General features: G+C 36.8%; 3 protein-coding genes across 3 annotated transcripts; 1 reads left to right on the plus strand and 2 right to left on the minus strand.

Annotated features, from left to right (window-relative positions):
• Positions 1–451: 451 nt before the first annotated feature.
• LOC110645024 (homoserine kinase) lies at positions 452–1807 on the plus strand. The gene has a single exon (XM_021798019.2). It carries the CDS (start codon positions 565–567, stop codon positions 1663–1665), a length of 1101 nt encoding a protein of 366 aa, XP_021653711.2. The 5' UTR covers positions 452–564; the 3' UTR covers positions 1666–1807.
• Positions 1808–7899: 6092 nt separating this feature from the next.
• Positions 7900–8831, minus strand: LOC110639718 (uncharacterized). Its single transcript, XM_058152419.1, has 4 exons — positions 8657–8831; positions 8507–8565; positions 8142–8345; positions 7900–8100 (listed from the first exon to the last, which is right to left on the minus strand). Exons 1-4 carry the CDS (start codon positions 8829–8831, stop codon positions 7900–7902), a joined length of 639 nt encoding a protein of 212 aa, XP_058008402.1.
• Positions 8711–9632, minus strand: LOC110656671 (uncharacterized). The gene is made up of 2 exons (XM_058153865.1): positions 9563–9632; positions 8711–9469 (listed from the first exon to the last, which is right to left on the minus strand). The coding sequence occupies exons 1-2, from the start codon at positions 9627–9629 to the stop codon at positions 9096–9098; spliced, it is 441 nt and encodes a 146-aa protein (XP_058009848.1). The 5' UTR covers positions 9630–9632; the 3' UTR covers positions 8711–9095.
• Between the last annotated feature and the right edge of the window lie 2964 nt (positions 9633–12596).

A 12596-nucleotide genomic window follows, 5' to 3' on the forward strand; every position in this document is an offset into this window, starting at 1 on the left:
GTGCTTATTATTATTTTTTAAAATTTTTTAATTTCAATTTATTTTTTTAACCATTTAATTATATCTTATATAATGACAAATTTTTTCATTTTATTTTTCTTTTACATTTATTTAATTTATTTAAATGTTTAATTATTAGATTATAGTAATTTTTTTAAATAACTTTAAATGATACTAAAATAAACACAATATTATTGTTCACAATATATAGTAATTTTATAAATAATTGTATTTTCTTTTATTTTTTTATTATGAAATAAATAATAATAATTTTATTATTAATTATTATAATTATTACATGAAAGTTTATTGTGCCCAGCAACAGTATTACTTTGTTTTTTTTTTCTAAAAAAAAGAGTACAAGGAACGCAATGAAACGACACCGTTTTACTTTGGCCTAATTAAGCGGCCTAACGAAACGACACCGTTTTACTTGGGCCGAATTAACGCCTCTGCAGTACACGAGCTTAACAACCCTGCGCGTTGGATCTTCTCTGTAAAACCCTGAAACTCTGGCAGTCTCTCGCTAACTCAAACTAGCTCTTTCACTCTCTAGCTCCTATAATGGCGATCTGCTTCTTATCTCCAGTGAAACCCATTTCAATTTCTCCATTAATATGCAATAAAAAACCAGCCGTCATCCGCTGCAACTTCTCTCTCCCTACCATCACCACCACTGAACCCGAGCCCGTCTTCACCTCCGTCAGATCGTTCGCCCCTGCCACTGTTGCCAACCTCGGCCCCGGCTTCGACTTCTTAGGTTGCGCCGTCGACGGCCTCGGTGACTTTGTCTCCGTCCGCATCGACCCCTCTGTGCATCCCGGCGAGATCTCCATCTCTGACATTTGTGGAACCCACGCTAGTATAAAGCTCTCCAAGAATCCTCTCTGGAACTGCGCCGGTATCGCCGCTATTGCTACCATGAAAATGCTCAACATACGGTCGGTGGGTCTTTCGCTAACCCTTGAAAAAGGCCTTCCCTTGGGGAGCGGCCTTGGATCGAGCGCCGCAAGTGCTGCGGCAGCTGCTGTGGCTGTTAACGAGATTTTTGGTGGGAAATTAGAAGTTAAGGATTTAGTTCTTGCTGGACTGGAATCTGAAGCCAAAGTTTCAGGCTATCATGCAGATAATATAGCGCCAGCAATCATGGGAGGATTTGTATTGATTAGAAGTTATGATCCATTAGAATTGATGAGCTTAAAGTTCCCAGAAGGAAAGGAGCTCTTTTTTGTCCTCGTAAGTCCTGATTTCGAGGCGCCCACCAAGAAAATGCGAGCTGCTTTACCGGCAGAAATCGGGATGCCTCACCACGTCTGGAACTGCAGCCAAGCTGGGGCGTTAGTGGCCTCTGTGCTGCAAGGGGATTTGGTGGGTTTGGGCCAGGCACTGTCATCTGATAAGATCGTGGAGCCCAAAAGGGCGCCATTGATTCCTGGGATGGAAGAGGTGAAGAAGGCCGCGATGAGGGCTGGGGCATTTGGGTGTACCATTAGCGGGGCAGGGCCTACGGCCGTGGCGGTGATTGATGATGAAGAGAGAGGAAAGGAGATTGGGAAGAGCATGGTGGAAGCCTTTTCGAAGGAAGGGAATTTGAAAGCTGTGGCTATGGTGAAGAGGTTAGATAGAATCGGTGCTAGACTTGTTGGCAGTGTGCCAACTAGATAATCAAAGATTTCTCTGTGTGTATGTGTGTGGTTTAGCCACTTTTAATTGGTTTGGTTTTAGAGAATGCAACAGGAGATAAAGGAACTTTACTGTTTGTTCATTTCCCTAATGCATTAATAAAAGTCAGTTTCCAGTTCTCATTGCTCCTTCAACACTCGCATGACAATACAGAATGATTGAACAAGGACATTGAGCCTACGTCCAAATTTCAATTTCAGTTACAAAGTCTGTGCTTGGTTTGATAGTTTCCATATCGGTTTAATGTGTTGTTCATGTTTACATTTGGCAGTCTTTCTCATTGCAGATAGCCATTAAAATGTGCCAGCTTGCAGTATCTGTCTTTTCTGGGAAACATGTAGTGCTATCATTTTTATATGCTCATGTTTTTGTATTCTCTATTTGTGCTTATGTGTGAAACAGTATGTGCATTTTGACCGATTCAGTTGCATATGCTAGTATTTCTGTATAGTCATTACTATCTATTCTTGCATTTGGAATATTACCTACGAGGAATGTATTAATATTTCAAATTATAGTTAATTTTATTGCATCTGGCTTGCATGAGCTTAATCTTTTAAACTTGGAAGGATGCCTTATCACAGCTGCATTCTTGGATTTTCTCTCAGTTTTGCGTTCCATTTGACTTCTTAACATTTCTGTTGGTCATACAGCCACTTGCTTAGCAAATTATGAGAATTTGCTTTCGATGATACTATGAACCTAACTCATTCCTTGGGTTTGAAATTAACAATGGATGCTTGCTTGATGGGCTTGGTCTTCCTATGATCGTGAATATGAAGAATCTGCAGGGAATACAGGTATACAACATAATAAAAAATTTGCAAAGCCTATCTTGCTTTTGTCAACTAAATCTATTTGATCTCCTGCTAATGTTTGGGTTTTTCTGTTGTATTTGAATCTTAACATGTGCCATCTTTCTGAGATGGATGTGAGGGTTTTTCCAAGGAGTACAACTTATATTTTTCAATTGTATTTTCTGGGTTAGTAAAATAAATGGCTGATAACTCCGCCTAAGTAGTTTGCGTTTAGCCGGTCCCAAGCCCGGATAAAGGAGGAGGGTTGCGGTAGGTGACAACCAGCGTAAAAATTTTGTCACACCCTATGATATGGATTCAAATGATATAAACGTTGGGGCGTCCTCTACTAACGACGCGCTACATCGGAGCCCGGGTGTAGTGATAAATATGCAAGGGTGTAGGGCGTTCACCGAAAGCGACGCGCCATGCCGGTGCCCGGGTGTGGTGTTAAGTGAGCAAGGGTTCCCACATCATGGACGGGTGTGGGTAAAGAAGTTAGTCCATAGGACAGATAGTAGAACAAATAGTGGAACAGAACACAAGATAGATATAGAAAACAATAGAAGATATCATAGAAGAAGACCAATTAGGAAGGAGTAGGATAGGAGGAGGATCAGAGTTGGTACTTGGAATGTTGGATCACTTACAGGAAAATTGATGGAGCTTGTGGATACCTTGGAAAGGAGAAAGGTGAATATTGCTTGCATTCAGGAGACTAAATGGGTAGGAGAGAAAAGTAAGGAAGTGGGTAATTCAGGGTACAAATTGTGGTTTACCGGAAAGGAGAGAAATAAGAACGGAGTGGGTATAATCATAGACAGAACATTGAAAGACGCAGTAGTAGCTGTGAAAAGAGTAGGAGATAGAATTATACTAGTAAAGCTAGTACTAGAAGGAGAAACAATAAATATAGTTAGTGCTTATGCCCCACAAATAGGACTAGATAGTGAGAGTAAACAAAGGTTCTGGGAAGATATGGATGATTTAATGCAAAGCATACCGAATGAAGAGAATGTTTTCATTGGTGGAGATTTGAATGGACATGTAGGAAGTGATAGGCAAGGTTATGAGAATGTTCATGGAGGTTTTGGTTTTGGCAGTCGAAATGAGGAGGGAAAAAGCATCCTGGATTTTGCTATGGCATACGACCTAATACTAGCAAATACCTACTTTATAAAAAGAGAGTCACATTTAGTGACTTTCAAAAGTGGGCAACATAAAAGCCAAATCGACTTCCTCTTAACCAGGAAGACAAATAGAGCTCTATGCAAGGATTGCAAGGTCATTCCAGGAGAGGCTTTAACAAGTCAACATAGGTTGGTGGTCTTGGATGTCAAGTTTAGGAACAATTCAAGTAAGGTTAGAAGAAATAGTGTAGCTCGAACAAAGTGGTGGGAGTTCAAAGGAATAAAGCAAGTGAAGTTCAAAAATGAGCTTCTCGAGTCCGAAGTATGGAAGCTGGATATGGAGGCCAATGATATGTGGATACAGATGGCATCAAAGATTAGAGAAGTAGCTAGAAAAGTACTTGGAGAGTCTAAAGGACATGGACCACCCTCAAAAGAGAGATGGTGGTGGAATGAGGAAGTACAAAAGGACGTGAAGAGAAAAAGGGAATGGTATAAGAAAATACCTAAAAGTGATAATAATGAGGCATATGAACAAGATAAGATAGCAAAGAAAGAGGCAAAAAGGCGATTAGCCAAGCAAGAGCACAGCCTTTGAAAAGTTATAGGAGAAACTTGGAACTAAAGAAGGAGAAAGATATTTATAGATTAGCAAGGAGTAGAGAAAGGAAATGTCAAGATCTCAATCAAGTTAGGTGCATTAAGGATAAAGAAGGAAAAGTGTTGGTAAAAGATGAGGACATTAAAGAAAGATGGAGAAATTATTTTAATGATCTCTTTAATAATAGTCAAAATGGTAATAGCGTGAATATAGATTATAGAACAATAGAAAAGAATGTAAATTATACTAGAAGGATTCGATCTTTAGAAGTAAAGGAAGCACTTAAGAGAATGAAAGTGGGTAAAGCCTGTGGACCCGATGAAATACCAATTGAAGTGTGGAAGTATTTGGGAGATATGGGAGTGGCATGGTTAACTAAATTATTTAATAAGATTCTAAACTCAAAGAAAATGCCTGATGAATGGAGGAAGAGTATTTTAGTACCTATTTTTAAAAATAAGGGAGACATACAGAGTTGCTCAAACTATAGGGAATTAAACTCATGAGCCATACTATGAAGTTGTGGGAGAGAGTTGTGGAGCATCGACTACGCCATGATAATTCTATCTCTATCAATCAATTTGGTTTCATGCCCTATTGCTCAACTATGGAAGCGATCTTTCTCATTAGAAGCTTGATGGAGAAATATAGAGATGTGAAGAAAGATCTACACATGGTTTTTATTGATTTGGAGAAGGCTTATGATAGTGTTCCAAGAGAGGTCTTATGGAATGTGTTAGAACAAAAGAGGGTATCTATTAGGTACATACAAGTATTGAAAGATATGTATGAAGGAGCAACTACTATTGTGCGCACAAAGGGGAGGGGACACAAGTGATTTTCCGATCTCAATTGGATTACACCAAGGATCACCATAAGCCCTTACCTTTTTACATTAGTTTTAGATGAACTGACGAAACATATACAAGAGAGTATTCCTTGGTGCATGATGTTTGCGGATGATATTGTTCTGATAGATGAGACACGAGAAGGAGTCAATAGGAAGCTAGAACTTTGGAGAAGTACTCTAGAGTCAAAGGGTTTTAAGTTAAGTAGAACGAAGACGGAATACATGCATTGCAAGTTCAGTGAAGGCCAAACTGGTGATAGGGAAGGAGTGAGTTTGAATTGAGTGGTACTGTCCCAAAGTAATCACTTTAAATATCTAGGCTCACCCTTCAAGTAGATGGGGATGTGAGGAGGATGTTAGTCATAGGATTAAAGCGGGATGGTTGAAGTGGAGACGTGCCACGGGAGTTTTATGTGATCGTAAGATTCCCAATAAATTAAAAGGAAAATTTTACCGCATGACCATACGTAGGCTATGTTATATGGTAGTGAGTGTTGGTCACTGAAAGAGTAGTATGCATCTAAGATAAGAGTTGCAGAGATGAGAATGTTAAGGTGGATGAGTGGCCATACTAGACTAGATAAAGTCCGTAATGAGAGTATTAGAGAAAAGGTAGGAGTGGTGCCAATTGAAGATAAGTTGAGAGAAGGGAGATTGAGGTGGTTTGGTCATGTGAAGCGTAGACATACGGAGGCTCCAGTTAGACAAGTAGAGCACATTAGGTTAGAGGATAGAAAGAAAAAAAGGGGTAGACCTAAATTAACTTGGAGGAAAGTAGTACAACATGACTTAGAAGCATTAAACATTTATGAGGATTTAACCCAAAATCGTTCAGAGTGGAAAAAGCGAATCCATATAGCCGACCCCAAATTTTTGGGATAAAGGCTTAGTTGAGTTGAGTTGAGTTGAGTAAAATAAATGGCTGATGGCCTGATGCATGCTAGAACCTTAGAAGTGAATCTACTCTTCTGACATGCCTTTTCTTTCAAAGAGAGCTTGGAAAACTAAAGGTTCTACACTTGGGCTTGAATGGCATCACAGATGCATGTTTGGTGCACCTGAAAGGTAGTTTCTCCAACTCTTGTTTTGTTCATGCGAAGACTTGTAGATAATAATTTATTTCATGTCTATTGCCATCAACTGTAGATAATACTTCTGGACATTAATTACCAGTAGGATTGAAAATTCTAAAAGTTGACTAGATGAGAAAGCGTGGAAAACTTATGGATTTCCAAATAGACCTAAAAGATCTACCATGGAGGAAGTATAGAATTCCTTAATCATTTGGTTCATAAATACTAAACATACTACCCCTTCCCTCAAAAGTTCTGGAAATTCTTATTTCCATATATTTTGCCTTATGTTTGAACTGTATACTAGGGGGGCCGATAGCTGATAAGCAGTTGATAGCTGATAGGCAGTTGATAGAAAATACCTTTCAGCTGCATTTTATATTAGCTCTAAATTAGAGCTTTTCATGAACTGCAATACTATTTTTTATTATTTGACAAAATTAACCTTTGCCATTCACTTACTTTTTGTCATTTTAATAAAGTAATTTTCTACATCAAGATAGCTAGAATCCAAATAAAACTAACACATATCCCAATCAAATTTATGGGAAAAAAAAGCCACAAAAAATACACTTATTTTGAACCAGGTGGTTCCCAATTACTTGTTTAAACATGATGAATTTTGGAAGCTGGTAGTAGATTTTTCCATGATGAATAATCAAAAGACCTTAGAACAACTTTAGGGATGACTCAAGAGTGTTAAAACTCAATAAAGAAAACCAGAGGAGGTAGCTCGAGCCTTGGAAAGTCTCTCTTATGAAGGTAGTTGGTTGACTATTCTGGGTAGTCGCCTGGCTACCCTTGGTAGAATTGACCGTTGTCCTTGACATGGCCATATTTAAAGTTACAGGTTGAATTTTGAGGTGAATTTAGTTGCACTAGAAACTATATATCCATAGATTTTTATCAATAGATGGCTTACCAAAATTGAAGCTTAAAAAAGGGGAAATATGGCCATCCAAAGTAGATTGATGGAAGGCTATCCGATGGGTAGCTGGCTTGGCTACACTTGTGCAGAAGGTCTTTTTCGCTAAGTTTATCCTTTGAAGGCCTTTCTCTACTCCTAATCCCATCCCAAAGCTAAGGCCTCTATTTCTTTGTAGAAAGGCTTGTTCTTACCCTCTTTCTATTTATTTACTTTCATTCTACATTTTATATTGCTATTTATGTGCTTTTGTGTGTGAGTTGGGAGACATAATGTCCTCCAGTGTTATCAAGGCGAAAGGCGACACTAAGGCGATAGAGTATTCTATGGCCTTAGGCGAGAGGCGAGAGGCGAGGCGATGGCCTTTTTGAAGCGAGGCGCCATAACCTTAATTGTTTAAATTATATATATATATATATATACTTTTAAATAGTTGATAAGTAAAAAAACATATTAAAAAGAAAAAAAAATATGATTTACACTATGTTTATATCTAAAATAAGAGAAATTGAAAATAGTACATACCTGTATTTCCAGCTTAAGTATAAGATACAAGTGAAAGTATGAGACTGTAAAATTAAAATATATAGCATAAGTAAAAACACACATAATAATAAGAGATGTTAAAAAAAGAAATAGTTCATACCTGAATTTTTAGCAGATGTATATGATAAAAGTGACGCTATAAAATTATACATAATAAATAAAAAATTAGAAATAAGTCATAAGTCACATAATAGAAAATATAAATTATAGAAGTTCAGACATTAATACATAAAAATAAGTTGTAAGTCATAATAAACAAAATGCAATAAGTACATAAAAAACTTATAACTAAAACTACTCATCATCAAGATTTCCAAAATCATCTTCATTTTCAACAACGGCCATCACAAATTCTTCCTCCTCTTCATCATCATCAACTTGCGAAGAGGATGCACCTCTCATTGCACGAGGCCTTCGAAATGATGGAGTTTCAACTGGTGGTGTTGATCTTGCAGCCGATCTCGATTCATAACGAGATTCGTAAACTCCACCGCTCTACCAACATCACCCCAGGTCAATACGTCATTCATGAAAACAAGAGAATCATCATCATCATCATCCCCATCACCTTTTTCTAATTCACCAAGCAACCATTCATTACTCTCATCAATATTTGCTAAATCAATAGGTGTTGTGATATCCCCAAAAGTGTGTCGGCGTAGCAACGCTCTATTGTACTTCACATATACCAAATTGTCCAAGCGTTCTTGAAATAGCCGATTTCTTTTCTTACTATGAAACTGTCATTTATTTTACAGTAACAAATAAGTTAAACTTCAAACTCAAAAGGCTCAAGATAAAATAACAAATTAAGAAATTTATATATATATATATTACTTACATGCTCAAATACACTTCAATTTCTTTCGCAACCACTTGCACTATATGTGAGACTCAGAACCTTTACAGCAAACTTTTGTAGGTTTGGAGTTGAAGAACCATATGTTTTCCACCAAGCAGCTATTAAAATATAGAACCAATGATTGTTAAATTCATGATATAAATTAATAAATGAGCAAAATGAAAAATTAATAAGAATTAAATTAATAACCTGGAGATTTGGTTATTCTTTCGCTAATAGTTGAAGGAAAACCAAAGGTCCCTGCAGCTGCTTTGTATTTCTCAATTTCATCAAGAATCATATCAACTTTTGCTGAATTTTTTTCCATTTTATGAATGCATGAAAGCAATCCTGTATTGACCTCTTCATCAGATTCAATTCTCATCTTATTTGGATAAAAAAATTCAGGATTCAAAAAGTATCCAGCAGCATGCAAAGGACGATGCAATTGAAGTGATCATCTCGCATCAATAATCTAAAAAATGCTCTTGTATTTCTCTTCATTGCCATTGAGTCAGTTGGCAATGGCTTCTTTAGTCCTATCCATGGCTTCATAAATATATCCCATAGCTGGTTTTTTTTCATTATCAACAAGTCGAAGCACACGAACAAGAGGACCGGAAACCTTAAGAGCATAAACAACATGATTTCAGAAGGTAGGACTCAAAACCGTCCTTTCACACTTTTTGCCTTTCACCTCTTTAGCCCATTTACTAGTTGTCCAACTTTCCAAAGTAAACATTTTTCTAATGTTGGCTTTCTGAAGATGAATCCTTCCCAGTGTAATAAAAGCAGTAGCAAATCTAGTTTGCCCTGGCCTTAGCAATTCTACTCCATTAGTAAACTTCCGCAACATATTTAGAACTCCTGAAGAGCCATATGTGAAACCAGTAAGCTCAACAGCTTTGCGGAATGTTTTTTTGAAAACACGGATCTTAAAGATATCCTCCAACATCAAATCTATACAATGAGCTGCACATGGAGTCCAGTATAGATGAGAAAAATTTGCTTCCAATATTCTCCCTGTCATAAACAAGTAGAAAAATTCATTCCATTAATAATAAAAATAAAATGATATTTTTTTTAGTAATATAAAAAATTAAATAAAAATTTTACCTGCTGCAACATTATTTGATGCATTATCTGTAACAACTTGAACAACTTTTTCAGGACCAATTTCCATCAATTCTTTCTTAATCAAACTTTAACACTCTCCCTGTAGCAACTCCGTACATTCTACTGTTCCGGTGACCAGTATTGGTCCGGACAGCTAGAACGATCGGAAAAATATTTAAACTAAAGTGAGGAACCATAATTAACTCAAATATTAATAAGAAAAATTTAGTAAAAATTTTAGAAATAAAATACAACTAAGTCAAATGAGCCGGTGCCCAAGCGATGGGTAACGTAGAGGGAAGTTGCGGTTCTCGCAACTAGGAGCCCTAGACCCGGGGAAAAATTCAAAAAATAATTTTTGGGACTCCAGAGAAGGGTCATTGAGGTTCCTATGGCATTAGAATGCCAAGAAAATATTTAGAAAAATTTTTCAATCGGTACAGACAATTTTGACCCGTTAAGCCAAACGGAGGGCATTTTGGTCATTTCGCCTTCAGAGGCGATTTTTGGCCGACTTGTCCAGTTGAGTAAATAATTATTATGATATAAAATATAAATTAATGTTGATGAAAAATTTATTAAAAATGAGAAATGCAAATAAGAAAACAAAAGTAAAAAGAAATGTAAGTTAATGAGAATTGTGACATCATAATGATGTCATTTAAAATTGTCCACCAATCACCATACAACCAATACACTTAAAACAAATAAAAGAGGCTGAAAATAGAAGAAAAAAAATCATCTTCTTCCTTTGGACCAAACCAGCCGAAACCCTTCTCCCCTTTCCCTCCATTGATTTTCAACTAAAGCTTCATTTCTCTCCTCATTTCACCATAAACCCTCCTACTCCTTTCACTAAAACTCATCCTTGCACATTGAATAACCCTTAGGCAGCAAAAAGAAAGAGAAAAGGTGAAGAATTAAAGCTCTTGAAAAGCTCTTAAGTGAGGTTAGTGCTATATTTTCCCTCACTCTTTTTAATTCTTGTTAGAACATCAAATTAAGTTAAGAAATTGTAAAATTTGAAGTAAATTATACATGTTAGAGTATCTTCAAATTTTCGGCAGCCATGAACTTTCTTGAGTTTGATGACTTTGAATGAAATTAAAATCTAGGGCTGTCCTTTGATGTGTATAAGTGAATTAAAAACCTTAATGGCATTATATTGTAAGATTTGAGAACTTAGGAATTAGGGTTTTGAGGGAAATTTGAGTTTCACTTATGTAATGGTGAATGAACATTTTAAGGGTCAATTAGTGACCATTTGAGGTAAGTTGACCATAATTTGGAGTGAAGTATAGTGTTACAAACTGATTTGGTAGGCTGCCTAGTGAGAGCAGCAGGTGAGGCTGTGAGTCCAGCCTGTTTGGACAGCCATAACTTTGGCTGTGTAGGTTCAATTAGTATTTGGCCAATTGGACATGAAACTAGACACATAATGGCACAATTTTGGTGAAGAAACCATGCCCAAAAGACCAAAGCAAGTGGACCAAAAACTAGCTCCAATCTGGATACCCTGCAACCAGATTCTGCAGAATGACCAAATGAACAGTAATGACCATAACTCATTGTAGAATGGCCCAATTGACCTGAAATTTTTACAGCAACAAGTTAAGATATAGACAAACAACTTTCATGAAGAAGCCTACCCCAAATTATGACCAGAACCTATCCAACAAGGCAGTAGCAATCACTGCTCATCGTGACCGTAGATATGGTCAATTCTGCAATTTTTCAATCCGGCCAGTTGTGGTTTTGGACCATAACTGAGCTACAAAACTCCAAATGGAGTGATTCAAAAAGGAAATTCAACTAGACAAAATAAGGAACAACTTTCATGTTTATCATTTTCTCAAATTTCCACTGTAACAGTCACTAATGGAACAATAAAGTTTAGGTATGAAAACTGAAAAATTCTGCTCCCTTAGTTTAAGCTTAAGAATGGTATTGGTGATCAATTCCAACAAGTTTTAAATGCAAAATGTGGTACATTGGGAGTGTTAAAACCAATGTACCTATTTTCTATCCAAAAGTCAACATTTTTGTTGACCAATGAAGTGAATAGTGACACCAAAACTTGAAATTCAAAAATTGAAGAATTCAAAAGTATCAAATGCCCTAGTATACCTAACAAGATTGGTTTGGATAGTTTGGCATGCCAATAGGGTTCAGTTAGCAGTACTGCACATGGCATTATGCCATTCTGTGATTTCATGGCTTTTAGCCATTCTGACCTTGTGTTGATATTTGGCCTTGTGCCTATTGTCATTACAATTATTAGCCGCTCAGGTACACCTGGAGATGCATATGTGACCGATGGTGTGACGGCCGAGGTACTAGATACCCGTGCGGTTTACCCGCTTATCCATCCGATCGTCAAAGATAGGTTACTTGGGCAACCAAAAGAATGAAAGTGGATAAAGTTAACGAAATAAATGATTATAACAAGTACAAAACCAGTAAAACATCGATACATTCAATACATATTTATTTTCTGCTATTTCCTTTTATTTTATTATTGCACCACTAAGCATTATTGCTTAGCGCGTTGCTTTTGCCACGCGTAGGTTCTAGAGATACCGATCGAGAGCCCAGTAGACCGCAGACTGGGTGAGACCGTCCTGCAGCTCTGTATAGTGTCCGTGTCACCTCACCTTCTACAGTGCATTGGTAGGACACTAAATTTCATTTTGGTATTTTGTAACTAATTTTTATTTTCTCATATGTAATTGAACTTATGTAATATATTTTGATGTTCATGTAAATAATGAAAATTGTGGTTATGAATGTAAAAGTTGAGTATTTATTTATTGCTTGTATATGAGTATCATGAGAAATGAATGTTTGAGTAATGGAAAGGTTGTTGAAAATCATATTGAGACTTTGTTGATAAAATGGAGTTGGGATTGTTTGGAAATGATTTTGGAAGTGTTTTTCACAGTTCAAGAACTGCTTTTCTCCATTTTTAGCCTGATCACGGATTTTCTATAAAATTTTCGGAACCTCAAATAAATTATAATGTCAATAAATGACT

Source organism: Hevea brasiliensis, chromosome 9 (assembly GCF_030052815.1).
Source record: "Hevea brasiliensis isolate MT/VB/25A 57/8 chromosome 9, ASM3005281v1, whole genome shotgun sequence".
NCBI classification, from domain to species: Eukaryota; Viridiplantae; Streptophyta; class Magnoliopsida; order Malpighiales; family Euphorbiaceae; genus Hevea; species Hevea brasiliensis.

Excerpts from the sequence above, each read along its gene's own strand:
- LOC110645024 (XM_021798019.2), top strand. The coding sequence starts at position 565 with ATGGCGATCTGCTTCTTATCTCCAGTGAAACCCATTTCAATTTCTCCA.
- LOC110639718 (XM_058152419.1), bottom strand. The coding sequence starts at position 8,831 with ATGAGAATTGAATCTGATGAAGAGGTCAATACAGGATTGCTTTCATGC. Across the intron at positions 8,566-8,656 it reads AAGAATAACCAAATCTCCAG|CTGCTTGGTGGAAAACATAT; the intron begins GTTATTAATTTA and ends ATATTTTAATAG. Across the intron at positions 8,101-8,141 it reads ATGATGATGATGATTCTCTT|AGCGGTGGAGTTTACGAATC; the intron begins GTTTTCATGAAT and ends TGATGTTGGTAG.
- LOC110656671 (XM_058153865.1), bottom strand. The coding sequence starts at position 9,629 with ATGGAAATTGGTCCTGAAAAAGTTGTTCAAGTTGTTACAGATAATGCA. Across the intron at positions 9,470-9,562 it reads ATCAAATAATGTTGCAGCAG|GGAGAATATTGGAAGCAAAT; the intron begins GTAAAATTTTTA and ends TGTTTATGACAG.